Raw genomic sequence first — 16,666 nt, 5'->3', positions numbered from 1 at the left:
CCCGCTCTGGCTCCAGGGACAGGTGAGCAGCTGATTGCTCCCCTTTGGGGGAAGAGCTGGCTTGGCTCTTGGGAACTTGGGGCTGTGCAAGCCCTAAGGTGTGTGTGTGTCTGTTTTGTTTTCTGTTCTCTCCTCCCTCCCTGTTTTACCCGAATTACGCATCCATGGCTGGAAGTCTACAGGGAAGGTCGGAGATCCTGGTGAGAATGAGTCTTTCAAGCACTCCATGTAATGGACTTAGAGCAGAATGGAGGAAGGTTAGGGTTAGGACCTAGGGTCCCAGGAAAAAAAAAAAAAAGTATAAGAAAGGTGGGGAAGATGGGAAAAGGAATATCTAACACGTGGGAAATTTGAAACCTGATGGTGGCCGCTGTGGTCTGGCTTTTGAGATGTGACCGCCCCTTTCTGAAAGAAGCTTTAGGAACCCACTTGAGGCCTGCATGCCCCTTCCTTTCAAGAGGAGGGCAGTTCAGAGGTGGTGATTGATGAGACATTTGTCTGACCCTTCAAAGCCTGGAGTCTCTGAGGCAAGCCAACCGTTGGTAATAGAATACCAGATACGCCTTTTTTTTTTTTTTTTTTTTAAGATTTTATTTATTTATTCATGAGCGAGGCAGAGACACAGGCAGAGGGAGAAGCAGGCTCCATGCAGGGAGCCCAAGGTGGGACTCGATCCCGGGTCTCCAGGATCAGGCCCTGGGCCGAAGACGGTGCTAAACCACTGAGCCACCAGGGCTGCCCCGGATTCGCCTTTAATTGCATTCAATAATTAGAGGTAACACTTAAGATCCAAACACAGATAGCTAAAAAAGCAAAACAAAACAAAACAAAACCCCACAGCTGTGATCAAGAGAGGAGAGGGAGAGAGTGATGCCATACTTAGGAGCCAAAAGGAGAACCTAGGTACACCGAAGTAAAATCAGTTCTGTAACAGTTCCCAGAACATAGTAGGTGCTCAAGATGCGTTTGCTGAGTATAAACGTATGAAGCATCTGCCTCAGTTATTTATCTAAGAATGTGTAGAGCAAATAGACTTTGCCTTTGTAGTAAAATAGGGTTGATGGGCTATGGTTTACAATTTCAAAGGAGCAGTAGTTTTGTAGAATTTTTCTATTTATGAATTTGAATTCCATGGCTGTAGAAAAGTAAGAAAAACAAACATAAAAAAATCAAATAAAATTGCCCAAACACCTTTATTAATATTTAAATGTATATTCTCCTAGAATTTCCCCCACTCACATCTATATGTCTAATAGCTATAGTTATGTGTGTATTTGACAAAAGAGAATCAAACTGCGTTTGTTCGGTAAACTGCATTTTTTCATTTAATACCGTGGTATAAATTTCTTCTTTGTCAATAAATGTAATCTAAATTAAAGGACACTGGCTTTTGGAGTTAGACCAAATTTGTTCTGATTCTGTACCTGTCACTCACTGGCTTGGGCAAATCTCATTATTTCTCTGAACCTCAATTTTCTCATCTTCAGATGAAAATGGGAATAGTATAATAGCTTTCAGAGTCCTTGTGACAAATGAGATAATATATATGATTAGTTCATATGTGCTTTATAAAGAGTAGCTATTTTAAAATTCATATGTAATCTATTATATGAATTTATTTTGTTGCTTTTAACAGTGCTGCATTGACCATCATCGTACAGACATTTTACAAGCTTGTCATGTTTTTCTCCTAAAGATGAATTTTTAGTTGTAGAATTGCTTAGCTAAGAAAGTGTGCTCATTCTGGTCCTTGGAAAGTACTGTATTTTAAAATGCCTTTCAGAAAAGTTGAGCCATTCTATGGCTCCACTGGTCCTATATGAGAGTGCTATTTCCCTATACCAACACCATTTCTGAATATATTTTTATTTTTGTCTGGCTAAGTGAAAGTATCTTTTAAAATTTGTGTTCTTTTTATATGTTTAATGGCTGTTTGTTTTTGGTAAATGTCCTTGTCATGCCTTTGTCCTTTCCTTGCTGATTTGTGAGAGCTTTAATATATATTAAAAATCTTATTTTTTTATTATATAAATTGCAAATAAAGTTTCCTGGCTTATTTGCTGTGTAGAAGTTTTATTTTTTTTATTTTATTTTTTTAACAAATGTGTTTTGAAACAAGCCACGCGCTATTTTCAAACTAATTTTTTTTTTTAAATTTTTTATGGTCACACACAAAGAGAGAGAGAAGCAGGCTCCATGCACCAGGAGCCCGATGCAGGATTTGATCCCGGGTCTCCAGGACCGCACCCTGGGCCGAAAGCAGGCGCCAAACCACTGCGCCACCCAGGGATCCCGAAGTTTTATTTTTTAATTTTTATGAAGTTATATTCATTTTTTTCTGTGTGTGTGTGTTTTTAAAGATTTTGTTTATTTGACAGCACAGGCAGTGGGGAAGCAGGGAGCCCAATGTGGGCCTCTGTCCTGAGCTGAGGGCAGGTGCTTAGCTGACTGAGCCATCCAGGTGCCCCTGTAGTTTTTATCTTTGGGTCATGTTTACAAAGACCTTCCTTATCTCTTCAGATTGCATAAATGTACCCTACCTGTATTTCCTTTTAGTACTTTTCAGTATGTGTGTATCCTCCCCCCTTTTTTTAAGTAGAGTTAAGTGCTCAAAACTTAAGTGTGAAGCTTGATGAATTTTTAGGTGTATCCATCCACACATACACCACCCAGATCGAGAGATAGACTGTTCCCAGTGCTCTAGCAGGTTTCCCCATGCCCCTACCCAGTGAATACCCTTCTCAAAGTTAAGTGCTGTTCTGATCTGTTTTTCACTATCTTAGTTTTTCTGGCTTTTGAACATCATACGGTATAACTCTTGTTCTGGCCTCTTATATAGTTATGAGACTCAGCCTTATTCGTACATGTAGTAGTAGATATTATTCATGGTTGCTGAGCATTATTCCGTTGTATGATTATACCATAAACTGTTGATCAATTCTGATGTTATTGACATTGTTTATAGCTTGAAACTATGAAGAACTTCTTGTGTGTGTGTCTTTTGGAGGACATAAGTGCTTATTTCTCTGGAATATACTAGACTGTAGGTTCCTAAGTCATAAGATAGATTTCTATTTGGCTTTAGTAAATACTGCTAGATACTTTCCCAAAATGGTGGTACCGATTTACACTCTCACTAGCAATGCATAAATGAGTTCAGTTTGCTTTGCATTTTTGCCTTTTACTGTTGGCTGTTCTAGTTTGTTGCTTCTTATTGGAGGTTTCATTTATATTACCCTTATGACTAATCCTGTTGAGCCCTTTTACAGATATTTACTGGCATTTGGATATCCTTTTTTACAAAGTGCCTAGTCACATCTTTTTTTTTTTTTAAGATTGTATTTATTTATTTATGAGAGACACAGAGAGGTAGAGACAAAGGCAGAGGGAGAAGCTGGCTCCCCGCAAGGAGCCCAATGTGGGACTCGATCCCGGATCCCGGGATCACGCCCTGAGCTGAAGGCAGACGCTCAACTACTGAGCCACCCAGGTGTCCCTTGCCCAGTTTTATATCAGATTGTTTGTCTTACTGATTTGTAGGACTTTTTTTTTCTAGATTTTATTTATTCGAGAGAGAGAACAAGAGAGAGGATGTGAGCAAGGGGGAGGGGCAGAGGGAAAGGGAGAAGCAGACTCCCACTGATCAGGAAGTCTGATGTGGGACTTGATCTCAGGACCCTGGGATCATGAAGACAGACTTTTAACTGGCTGAGCCACCCAGGTGCCCTGTAGGACTTCTTTACATAGCATGCTTGTATGTATGTGTTTGTATGTACGTGTGTATTTTTTAAACACTAAAGCGTTAAGCTTTCTTTTTTATTTATATATATTTTTTATTGGAGTTCGATTTGCCAACATATAGCATAACACCCATAACACCACTCATCCCGTCTGTATTTTATTTTGGTAGATGGTTTGTGATAGAAATCTAACTTCACCTTATTTGTAAAAGGTTAACTAGATATTGCAGTGCCTTTTTAAAAACAAAAAAAAAACAAAAAACAAAAACAAAAACAAAAAAACCTCATACACATTAAGCAGTCACTCCTCATTATCTCGCCCCCATAGTCCCTTGAAACCACAAATCTGCTGTTTCATGAATTTGCCTCTTGTGGATATTTTAAATAAATAGAATCATATAAATATGGTATTTGGTGACTGGGCTTTGAATTACTTAGCACGTGTTTTTTCAGGTTCATCTATATTAGCTGGATGTGGCGAGTCGGGGCCAGCCTGGGTGCAGGGCCAGGGTGCTCTGCTCGGCCGCTCTGCGGGCTGACCCTCCGCACCCCCGTGCAGCCCCCAGCAGCATCCACGCCCTTCCAGGCTGGGGCAGGTCCGGGAAGGGCCTCGGAGATGGAGTCGGCTCTTGAGGCAAGCTTCTCTCCAGCGGGGCGGTGGGAAGATTGATGGGGAGTACATCGAGATCCGGTTATGGAACACTGCAGGACAAGAGCGACTTAGAGCATGGTACAGCACTATTACAGAAATGCACAGGCTGTTGTCTTCGTGTATGATATGACCACGTGGCTCGTTCTTATAGCCTGCCGTCTTGGCTAGAAGAATGCAAACAACATTCGCCAGCCAGTGACATACCACAATTCTCGTTGGAAAGAAATGTGACTTGAGAAGTGCCATTCAAGGACCTTCAGACTTGGCACAAAAATTTGCTGACACACACAGTATGCCTTTGAAACCTCTGCGAAAAACCCCAATGGTAATGACCATGTGGAAGCTGTATTTATGAGCCAAGGTCATAAACTTAAGAGCCACAAACCACTGATGCTTAGTCAACCCCCTGATAATGGAATTATTCTGAAACCTGAACCAAACCTTGCAATGACATGCTGGTGCAAAGTAACAGTCTTTATTATACTCTCTAATTTTGACTAAAGAAATACTTTCGAAATATGACAGTGATAAGTCATAAGGTTTAATCTCAAATATAATGGGTCATCCCGACATTTTACTATTTATCATTGTCATGCTAATTTTTGTATCTTGTATCTACTTACTTGAGTTTGTCATTGTGACAACACAGGGCAAAAGTTGGCTTTCACGTGAGGTTGAAAATGAAGCAAAGGTAGGATGAATCAGAACCATCTTCCCGTTGAGAGCCCAGTGAAGGAGGCTTCAAATGAGAGCATGATGGTATTTTAGGAGTAAATGACCGTTCAATCATGTGTTCCTGGGATAGAAAAAAAATAAAAGGGTTTAGGACATATTGGCAAGGTATGTCCTTTGAATGGGAAACATTCTCAATAGGACAAAACTGGTATTTGCCTCTCCCTAAAGTTCTTTCTTTGTATTATTGATGTATTTAATTGCATTATTATTGGTACATTTTAGAGCCAAGACAATTTTTAGTTCTAGTGGGAGGAGAAGGCATAGAATGTTTTCTGGTTCTCAGTGCATAAAGAATGACTTCCAGTGATTCAACATGCTTGATATTTCTTTTTTTTTTAATGCTTGATATTTCTAATCAATATATCAATCAGATCTACAGAAGTTGGGATGCCTGGGTGGCTCAGCGGTTGAGCGTCTACCTTCGCCTCAGTCCGTGATCCTGGAGACGTGGGATTGAGTCCCACATCAGGCTCCCTGCATGGAGCCTGCTTCTCCCTCTGCCTATGTCTCTGCCTCTCCCTGTGTGTGTCTCTCATGAATAAATGAATGGAATCTTAAAAAAAAATCTACAGAAGTCATTATTTTTAGAAAAAATAACAAGTTTTATTTAGTAAGTTTTCTTACTAAATTCTATTAAAATATGCAAAATAGGTCTGACTTTAAATGAAGTGACATAATAAGGTGCTTTATATTTTATTTGGTATCTTTAATGAAAAACCAATTGAAAGTATTGGAAGAGTTGTAATTGGGGTGAAAATAGGTAAATGTGATTCCTGGCTACCACAGGAGATATATTAAAAAATTTTATATATTTATAAAAAATATAAATTTTTATATTTCTGTAACTTCAAGCTGTGTATCTGGAATAGTATCTCTTGCTCTCCCCCCCACAGTCAGTCAATTCAATGACTGAAGGTTGAATTAACAAATCTACTTCTATTTGGATTGTAGCTCTGAAGGCATACCTCTAATTGCTAGGAGTCTACATATATTTCTGTAATAGTATTGTGTTGCAACACACCAGTTTTTAAAATCTTTAAATTTTATGGTCACAACAAGCTATTCCCCCTCAGAATGAAAAATAAATAAGATATTGAGAAATACCTGTCTCTCTTAGTAATGTAAAGAATAGTACAAGAAGTTTCTTACCTGAAAAACATTTATTTTGAGTTTTAGACTTTGCACATAGAAAATAGTAAGCTTGCATACAAAGCTATTACACGAATGGAATGTAAGCCATGAACTCTAAGTGATGTGTGCACATTGACTAATTCTGATAGATTGCTGCCCTTGATAATTTTAGAGGTAATTAAGCCAAGAGATGGTTATACTTACAATATTTTCAGAATGTAGGAAATCAAATGTGTAATCTAATCTAGTTTAAGATTTTTATTTAATATTATGGCGGTCCTAACTGAATAATTATAAAAACAAGATAATGCTATTAAATGAACTAACTGAAAGAAATAATTATTCAGTTTTAAATATTAGAGCTTAAGGAAAAACAAGTTGGCTTTATCTGTGTTTAGGGAGATTAATCCATTTTTCTTAATGCTAAAATTAAAAATGGTTTTAATTTAAATTGTTGATTTGTTAACTATTTTTATAGTAAAAACAATGACAACTGTGCTAATTGTGGTGGGTGTAACAGTTTTTTAAAGAAGGGAATCTGTTTATTGCTTTTAAAACATTTTCTAAAGTATGGGAAGAAAGTTTACAAACTTTCTCAGCACATTTACGTTTTTAAGTGCTGTTAATGGTTAAAAATATTTTTTAACTTTATTTCTTTTTATAAGAACTTAATATAAGTATCTGTTACAGTTCTGTAAAAGAACTTATTTTTTCACTTAAATATTTATTAATTTTAAAATATTTATATCGTTTGTAATGATTTACTGTTTTGATTTTTTCTACATGTTTTTATTTTTTAAAAAAGCATATTTATCAGTTGAATGGGGTAGAGGTTTTAGATCTTTTCCAAAATATTTATAGAACACTTCATTGTTGAGAAATCACTTCCAGCATGGTGGCTATAAAACAAATAATTCTAAGTTTTTAAAGCACAAGTCACACATTTTGTAACTCCTGTGTGAATTTATTTTAACTATGACATTTAATTGAAAACATCAGATATGTTTTGGAAAAGTCTTAATTTGAGAACAACTGAAGGAAGCTAATCCAGAATCTATACGTAGTTAGCTGTTAGTGATGATGCTTCATTGATGGTATATTGCTAATATATTTCCTCATGAAATCTAAAGTTAAATAATTTCATTGTGGAATAGAGTCACTGTAACATTTCCATTATGAAGTTCAATAAACCAGCTTTGCCATAAAAAAGTCTCATCTATATTATAGCATGCTTGAATAATATTCCACTATAATGTATATAACATGTTTATCCATTCTTCTGTTGATGGACATTTGTGTTGTTTTCACCTTTGGCTATTGTGAATATGTACACTTATCCAGGTATTTGAGTACTCATTTTTTAAGTTTTGGGGATATATATGTAGTAATGAATTACTGAATCGAGGCATTTCTGTGCTTAACTTTTAAGGCACTACTAGACTGTTTTGCCCAGCAACTACACCATCTTATATTATCATCAGTGATGTATGAGGGTTTCAAATTCTCTATGTTCTTACCAATACTTGCTGTCTTCCATATTTGGTCTATACTAAATGTGAAGTGGTATCTTCTCATGGTTTTGATGCCTTAAGGACTAAGGGTATTGAGCATCTTTTTCTTTGTTTGTTGGACACTTTTATATTTCTTTGAAGAAATATCTATTCAAGGCATTTGCCCATTTTCAAATTGAGTAATTTGTCTTTTGGAGATCGTCAGAATTCTTTATACATTTGGATGCTAAACCATTATCAGATATATGATTTGTAAATATAATCTCCCATGCTATCTTTACTTTGATAGTGTCCTTTGATGCACAGAGTTTTAAATTTTGATGAACTCCAGTTTATCTGTTCTGTTTCTTTTGTTGTTTGTGCTTCTGGTGTCTCATTTAAGAAACCATTATTTGGGCAGCCCTGGTGGCACAGCGGTTTATAGCCGCCTGCAGCCCAGGGAGTGATCCTGGAGACCTCGGATCGAGTCCCACGTCAGGCTCCCTGCATGGAGCCTGCTTCTCCCTCTGCCTGTGTCTCTATCCCTCTCTCTCTCTGTCTCTCATGAACAAATAAATAAAATCTTAAAAAAAAACATTATCTAATCCAAGGTTGTGAAGATTTAGACCTTTGTTTCATTCAGAGAGTTTTATAGCCTTAGCTATTATATTTATGTGTTTGATATATTTTAAATTAATTCTTGTATGTGGTATGAGGTAGGTCCAACTGCAGTTCTTTGCATGGGGATATTCAATTGTCTCAATACCATTTGCTGAAAATTCTTTCTTTTTTCCCTATCCAGTTGGCCATTACCATTAGTTTGCTAGAGTTGCCATTTCAAAATACCACAGTCTGGGTGACTTAAAACAACAGGCGTTAATTTTCTTACCTTTCTAGAGGCCAGAAGTCTAAGATCAAGGTTTTATCAGGTTTGGGTTCTTTATTTCTCTCTCTCTTTGGAGTAAGGGAATGCATTGTAAATGAAATTGTTTCTTAATTTTGTTTTTTTCTATTGTTCATTGGTAGTATATAGAAATGCAGCTCATTTTTGTGAGTTAATCTATTCTGCAACTTTGCTAAACTCCCTATTTCTAATAGTTTTTTTTTTCTGGATTTTATTTTTAAAGATTTTATTTAATTATTCATAAAAGAGAGTCAGAGGCACAGACAGAGGGAAATTCTGACTCCTCACAGGAATCCTGATGTGGGACTTGATCCCCAGACCAGGATCATGCCCTGAGCCAAAGGCCAGATGCTCAACCACTTGAGCCACCCAGGGCTTTTTTTCTGGATTTTAAAGGGTTTTCTATATACAGGATCATGTCGTTTGTGAAAAGAGATGGTTTTATTTTTCTCTTCCAATTTGATGTATTATTATTATTATTATTATTAGCCTATTTATGCTTAATGGAACTTCCAGGACAATGGTGAATAGAAGTGGGGAGAGTGGGCATTCTTGTCTTTCTTCTGATCATAAGGGGATGACTTTCACTATTGAGTATGATACGGACTTTTCACCAAAACTCTATCATATTGAGGAAGTGCCCTCTATTCCTTGTTTTCTGAGTTGTTGTTGTTGTTGTTTTAAATCAGGAAAGGGTATTGGAATTTGAAAATTCCTTTTATATATCAGTTGAAGTGATTATGTTTTTGTTCTCCCTCATTCTATTAATGTGATGTATTACATTGATTCATTTTTGTATTGTAAAACACTTTTACATTCCTGGAATAAATCCTGTATTTGGTCACAGATTGTGATGCATTTAATATGTTTCTGGACTCAATCAGCTAGTATTTTGTTGAGGATTTTTACATCTATATTCATAAGAGATAATAGTTTGTAGTTTTCTTGTTATTGTCTAGGTATCAGGGTAATGCTGGCTTATAGAATGAGTTACAAAGTGTTCCTCCTCTTTCATTCTTTGAAAGAATTTGAGAAGGCTTTGTGTTAATTTTTTTGTAAATGGTTGTTGGTAGAATTCATCAGTGAAGTCACCTGTTACTAGATTTAAAAAAAAAATTGGGGGGTGGTTTCGATTACTGATTCAACCTGTTTATGTGTTACAGGTCTGTTGAGATTTTTTTTCTATTTCTTCTTCTTTTTTTAAATAGATTTTTATTCATTTATTCATGAGAGACAGAGACAGAGAGAGAGAGAGGCAGAGACACAGGCAGAGGAAGAAGCAGGCTCCATGCAGAGAGCCCCATGTGGGACTTGATCCCAGGGACTCCAGGATCACACCCTGGGCTGACGGCTGATGCTTAACCGCTGAGCTGCCCAGGCATCCCTTCTGTTTCTTCTTGAGGCTTCTTTGGTCGCTATTTCTAGGAATTTGTCCTTTTCATATAGGTTGTCTTTTTTTTTTTTTTCTGTACAGTTGCTCATAGCATTCTCTTTATAAGCCTTTTTACTTCTGTAAGATTGGTAGTAATGTCCTCACTTTCATTTCTGGCCTTAGTTACCACTTCTTTCTCTCTTTTTTGTCAGTCTAGCTAAAGGTTTGTCAGTTTTGCTGATTTTTTTCGAAGGACCAACTTTTGTTGATCCTCTCTATTGTTTTCCTATATTCTATTTAATTTATCTCTGCTCTATTTTTTAGAATAGAATTTTCTTTCATCTTCTTTTTTTTTAATTTTTATTTATTTATGATAGTCACACACAGAGAGAGAGAGAATGACAGAGAGAGGCAGACACATAGGCAGAGGGAGAAGCAGGCTCCATGTACCGGGAGCCCGACGTGGGATTCGATTCCGGGTCTCCAGGATCGTGCCCTGGGCCAAAGGCAGGCGCCAAACTGCTGCGCCACCCAGGGATCCCTCTTTAATCTTCTAAATTAGGGTTTAGTTTGTTCTTCTCCTTAAAGATCCTTAAGATGTAAAGTTACAGATTTGAGATCTTTCATATTTTAATTTTATTTATTTTTAAAGATTTTATTTATTGATTCATGAGTGACACACAGAGAGAGGCAGAGACATAGGTAGAGGGAGAATCAGGCTCCCTGCCAGGATCCCGATGCAGGACTCAATCTCAGGACCCTGAGACCACGACCTGAGCCAAAGGCAAATGTTCAACCACTGAGCCACCCAGGTGCTCCTCTTTCTTCTTTTTTAATGTAGGAATTTATAGCTATAAATTTTTTTCTGAGCCTTTTGTTTGCTGCATCCCCTGTAAGTTGGTGTATTATATTTTTATTTTCATCTGTCTTGAGGTATTTTCATCCATCTTAAAGCATTACATTTCTCTTGAAATTTCTTCTTTGACCTGTTGGTTATTTAAAAGTGTGCTGTTTAATTTCCTAATATTTGTGAAGTTTTCAGTTTTTCTTCTGTTATTGACATATAGCTTCATTCCACTGTGTTCAGATAAGTTATTTGTATGATTTAAATCTTTTAGAATTTAATAAGACTTGATTTGGGTCCTAATATATGGTCTATGTTGGAGAATGTTCCATGAGAAGAATGTCTATCTGATGTTTTTTGTTGGGGTGTTCTTTATATGTCTCTTAGGTCTAGTTGGTTTATAGTGTTGTTCAAGTCCTGTATTTTCTTATCTTCTGTCTAGATATTTGATCCATTGGACACCTATGTCAGTTCTTTAGGTAACCCTCAGACAAAACACAAACAATTCTTTTAGAACAAGGTATACTCTGCTCCCTCTACGTATAGGAGACAATGATCCCATACTGTGAGCATGGACTGCTATCTTCAAAACTGCTGCTGAGTTGAGAAGCAGAGAGCAAGAACAAGTAAAAATGTTGCACTGGCCTCCAACTGTTTGCTGGTTGCCTCCTTGTTTCAGCATTCACTTGATTGCTCTTGCCTTTGTCTATTTTCCAGAATCCTGAAAACGTTGACTGGCAGTTTTTGCTCATTTTTAAATAGTTTTTGTGGAAGGATGAACCCCTGGAGCTACCTACTCTGCCACTTTCACTGACATTACTCCCTACCCTTCCCCTCTTAAACTTTTGAAAATGGCAACTTGTATATGCACATGAGATGTCTAGCTTTTTTTTTCCCAAAGATTTATTCATTCATTCATGAGAGACACAGAGAGAGAGGCAGAGACCCAGGCAGAGGGAGAAGCATGGTCCATGCCCGATGTGGGACTCGATCCCAGGTCTCCAGGATCATGACCTGGGCTGAAGGCAGCGCTAAACTACTAAGCCACCAGAGCTGCCCTGTCTAGCTTTTTTTTTATTTTTTATTTTTTTTAAGAATTGGAAAATATGTCAATACTAAGCCCCCAATTCCACATATCAGCAATTGCCTGGTGAGTCGTGGTTGCCCAGTTCAGGCATGACATACAGTCTTCATTTTCCCTGCACTTTCCCTCCTGCTCCTTAACCGTTTAAGTCATCTGATTAGTTCCTCCACCCATTTTAATTTTCAATCTCTTTAGTATTACGTAGTGATTACAAGCCTAGGCCTTGGGCCGTATAGAACTGGATTTGAATGTTGTCCTTACCATTTAAAGGCTGTGTGTCCTTAGAAAAGTGATCTGTCCTCTGTGATCTTTGGTGTCTTCATTTGTAAAATGAGGAGAAACGTAATTACCTGAGTTATGAGATAAGTAAATGATATAATATTTATGAAGAATTCAGCCCAATGCCTAATATTCAGCAAGTAAATATAGTTGTCATGAGTTTTAATGTAAATGTATTAAAGTCATTTTTTATGTCCCTTGGTAATGTGGAATGTTTCTCTTGTTGAGTATATTTGTTTAAAAATATTATTCTCATGTAATTTATGAATTTTGTTGTGAATTGGATCTTTTTTCCTAATATATTTTCTAAATAGCTAATGGTGATATGTAAGAAAGATAATCCTGTTTCTCTCTTCTCCTGCCATCTTTTTTATTTTCTTATTAAATTAAATAGATTTTCAGATTGGTTTCATTTTTCTTGATAGACAATTATAATGATAATTTTCCTCTACTTTTATAATATTTATACTCTAATTCTTTTTTTTCTAATATTGAATAGGACTGCCAAACAATGTTTAATAATTATGAAGATTACAGATGTCATTTTATTCCTGAATATAATGAGAATGTCCCGTTAAGTGCAATGCTTAATTTTAGTTTCTGATGTATGAATAAGAATATATTACAGAATAATTTCTATGATAAGTTTCTATTTCTATTTTACAAAAGGTTTTAATTGGCTTTTGAATTTTATAAAATAATTTGTAGAATCTATTGAAATAATCATATGATTTTATCCATTTTATTCATGTAATTACATCTATAGATTTTTTTTTTTTAGATTTTTAAATGTGAAATCAGTAATCCATTCCTAGAATAGACCTTTACTTGGTCATTCTATGTTTGTCTTTTAATGCAATTCTGGGATCAGTTGCTAATATTTTATTTACTCCATAATCTAATTGTGGAGTATTTTTAACATTCTAAAAAGAAATCCTGTATACATTAGTAGTCATTCCCCATTCTTCCCCCTCACCCCAAGCCTGGGTAATCACCATTATATTTTTGGTATCTATGGATTTGCCTATTTCTGACATTTCACAAAGATGGAATCATACAATATAATCTATGTCTTTCACTTAGCATAATGTTTTCAAGGCTTATCAATGTTGTGGCGTGTATCAGTATTTCATTTTCTATTTAGTATCATATAATTTTTATTATTTGGGTATACCACATGTTTATCCATTCTTCAGAATTCAGTAAATTCACATTATTTCTACTTTTTGGCTATTATGAATAATGTAGCTATGAACATTTGTGTACAAGTTTTAATGTGTATAAATAGTTTAATTTCTGTTTGCTATATACCTGGTGTGAAATTGCTGGGTCATATGATAACTCTCTGTAATCTTTTGAGGACCACCAAAACTATTTTCCAAAATTGCTTCACAATTTTACATTCCCACAAGCAGTATAGGAGGATTCTAATTTCTACACATCCTCATCAACACTTATTATTATGTATTTATTATTTCAGCCTTATTAGTGGGTATGAAGTCTTGTATCTTTGTGGATTTGACTTTCATTTCTCTGATGGCTACTGATGTTGAATATTTTTTTTTCATGTTGAATATTTTTTAATGTGTTCATTGGCCATTTATATATTTTCTTTGGAGAAATCTATTCAGATTTTTTGCTCATTTTAAATTGGGTTGCTTGCCTATTTATTATTGAGTGGTAAGAATTCTTTATATGTTCTAGATATAAATCCCATATAAAATATATGATTTGCAAATATTTTCTCCTATGTTATGTGTTGTCTTTTTGTTCCCTTGATGGTATCCTTTGACATACAGAAGTATTAAATTTAATGACCTTCCATGGCCTGTGCTTTTATTCTCATATTTAAGAAAACATTAATTCTAGATCTCAAAGATTTAGATCTATAGATGAAAACCTGGAAATGCCATCTTCTAAGTGAAGAGAGTTCATGTGTCTGTGGTTTCCTAATCTGCAAAGAGCTGGTAACATTTAACTCCTTACTGATTTTGGCAGAGAAGCCATAGTTTACTAAAAAAGATTGGATGAGTGTGCTACTGTTTTGATAACTAGTTGAAATTGTTACAAATGACTTACTACAAGGAGTAAAACAGGAGAGAAGGAAGAAGGTCAGAGCTCCTGCATGATGCTCCCATCCCATTAGGTGATCTCATATAAACCTAACTGGGTTAGCTTCAGATAAACCTTTTTTAAAAAAATGTTGCTGTGTAACTAAATAGTCTAATGAAATAGTTCCCATTCGAATGCTTTGTACTCAAATCATGTGTCCAAAGAGATCTTATTAAAAGCAACTATTTTTAAATTTTAAAATAATGGGATTTGTCTATTATAATGTTATCACAACATAGAATTTCTTTCTTCTTTTCCTCACCTCTCTAAGGTAAGAAGAGGAGATGTTTCTGGTGGGACTTATGCTCTGGTGGGACTACTTTTCTAGTAGGGGTGAGTTACTTAATAGTAGATTTTAAAACTATTTGTAGTTATTATCTCTGATGACCTAGCTGAAAGAAGGGCCTTTTATGATACTGACCTCTTCTCACACCCTCTTACATTTTTATGGTACTGACCTCTTCTTACATTCTCCCATTTCTCAATCCTGGGAAAAAATATTGTTTTAATTTCAAAAATATTTGTTGAGCATTTGCTATGTGTCAGGCAAGGAGGATGCAAAAGGAAATAAGACAGATACAGTTTTTAACGTGAAGAATTTCACATCCTAGAAGGGATCTCTGATAAGAAAACAAGCAACTATAATACAATGTGTTAAGAGCAATGGCAGGAGAAGTACAAACAGGTATTGGTGCATGTAAATGAGACACTTGAATCAAAGTTGAGGGGAGGGGAACAGTGACATAAAAGTATAAAAGTAGTGTAGTGTATAGTCAGTTTATTGTTGTAAGACCTTTGGAGTGCTAGAGTCTAGCTGCAGGTGCAACATCTATGAATTACGTTAGACAAATTTCTTAATCTTTACTGCCTTCAGTTTTCTCATATTTGAAATAAGGACAATAATAATACTCATTGAGTTTCTATGAAAATAAATGAATTAAAATAAAGTGCTTAGCATAGTGCCATAGTAAACAATAAAAATGAAACTCATGATTCTGAGAGGGGTATTTTTCTGAAGGGTTATTAAGAGTTAAGAAGTAAATGGAGTGGTCAATGTCAGAGGAATATTTCAGGCAGAGAAAAGAGCATGTTGCATGCCTGGAGGCAGAACAGATCATGGAGAGTTTGAATAACTAAATAAAATTCATTATGCTGTAATACTGAGTAGGAGGGAGCTGGAGAAAAAAATAGATGAAATAGGAGAGATAGACAGGGGCCAATCAGAGATATGTTTGGTCTTTATGCTGAGAGTATGCAGAATTGAGAGGAGGACTAAAATAGTGGAGTAAGAGGACCCTAAGCTCACCCCTTCCCATGGATGCAGCTAGATAATACTCACATTCCTGTAAAGAACCCAGATAATGACCCAAAGACTTACTGAACAAACTCCACAACTAAAGTAGAGAAGACACCACATTGAAGAGGGTAGGAAAGGTGGAGATGTGAGGGAGAGCTAATTATCCATCTCAGAGCATGTCCTAGAGGGAATTCTCCAGGAACAAAGGAACTGGTAAGTATTATATCCCTCCCCTGCTCCACAGTATAACCAGCAGGGCAGTGACATTCACTACCTCACTTTTCTTTTTTTATTTTTATTTTTTTACTACCTCACTTTCTTATGCCAAGCCCTACCCCCCACACTTCTGCAGATCCACCCCTTCTGGGCATGTTTGCCTCAGTCTGAGTACTGCAGGTGCTTTTTCCCAGAAGACTGTGCAAACCTTGCCAATGCTGCATGTCTTGATGTGCACATTTTATGTGGCCTTGGTCCTAGTGGTGGTGATGAAGTCTCATTTTGCAAGCATATCAGAGCTCACCTTGTTAAAACTGCATGCCCCATGCTGGCAAGGGACTGAACACTGTCCACAAGAGGCAAAGAGAACCTCTGCAGATAACTGGGTTGAAGGAAAAAGTGGCCAAGAAACAACAGCTGGGCACACACCATGCACATAGGAGACACCCCTGAAGCATCAGGTTCTGGTGAACAGGGAATGCTGCATTTTGGGCCATTACAGGGCATCTTCTTCATAAAGCCATTACTTTTAAGAGCAGGAGACTGAGCTGATACCCCTAATACACAGAAACAAAGAGAACTCGACAGAATGAGACAGAAATGTGTCTCAAAAGAAGGAACAGGACAAAACCACAGCAAGTGACCTAAGTGAAAGGGATGTAAGCAAGATGTCTGATAGAGAATTTAAAGTTATGATTGTACAGATACTCACTAGACTTAAGAAAAAAGGGGAGAACCTTAGTGAGACCCTTAACAAAGACATATAATACATAAAAAAACCAATAAGAGATGAAGAATACAATACATGAA

General features: G+C 36.3%; 1 protein-coding gene and 1 long non-coding RNA gene across 3 annotated transcripts in view; one reads left to right on the top strand and one right to left on the bottom strand.

Annotated features, from left to right (window-relative positions):
• Window positions 1-7: 7 nt before the first annotated feature.
• Window positions 8-16,666, top strand: part of IGSF11 (immunoglobulin superfamily member 11) — a 197,331-nt gene continuing 180,672 nt past the window's right edge. The window contains exons 1-2 of one of the 2 annotated variants that reach the window (XM_025476669.3): window positions 8-22; window positions 14,615-14,676. In XM_025476669.3, coding sequence (XP_025332454.1) covers window positions 14,628-14,676 — 49 coding nt within the window. In that variant the 5' untranslated portion in view covers window positions 8-22; window positions 14,615-14,627. Of the gene's footprint in view, window positions 23-14,614; window positions 14,677-16,666 lie in introns of those variants that run through there. The other variant, XM_025476639.3, reaches the window with a different exon arrangement.
• LOC112677918 (uncharacterized) overlaps window positions 3,320-16,666 on the bottom strand; it is a 46,304-nt gene continuing 32,957 nt past the window's right edge. The window contains exons 4-5 of the long non-coding RNA XR_003147278.3: window positions 5,016-5,188; window positions 3,320-4,442 (exon numbers count right to left, since the gene is read on the bottom strand). This is a non-coding gene — a long non-coding RNA (uncharacterized LOC112677918). The remainder of the gene's footprint in view (window positions 4,443-5,015; window positions 5,189-16,666) is intronic.

Source organism: Canis lupus, chromosome 33 (assembly GCF_003254725.2).
Source record: "Canis lupus dingo isolate Sandy chromosome 33, ASM325472v2, whole genome shotgun sequence".
In the NCBI taxonomy this organism is placed as follows: Eukaryota; Metazoa; Chordata; class Mammalia; order Carnivora; family Canidae; genus Canis; species Canis lupus.
This window is presented reverse-complemented; position numbering and strand designations above follow the sequence as displayed.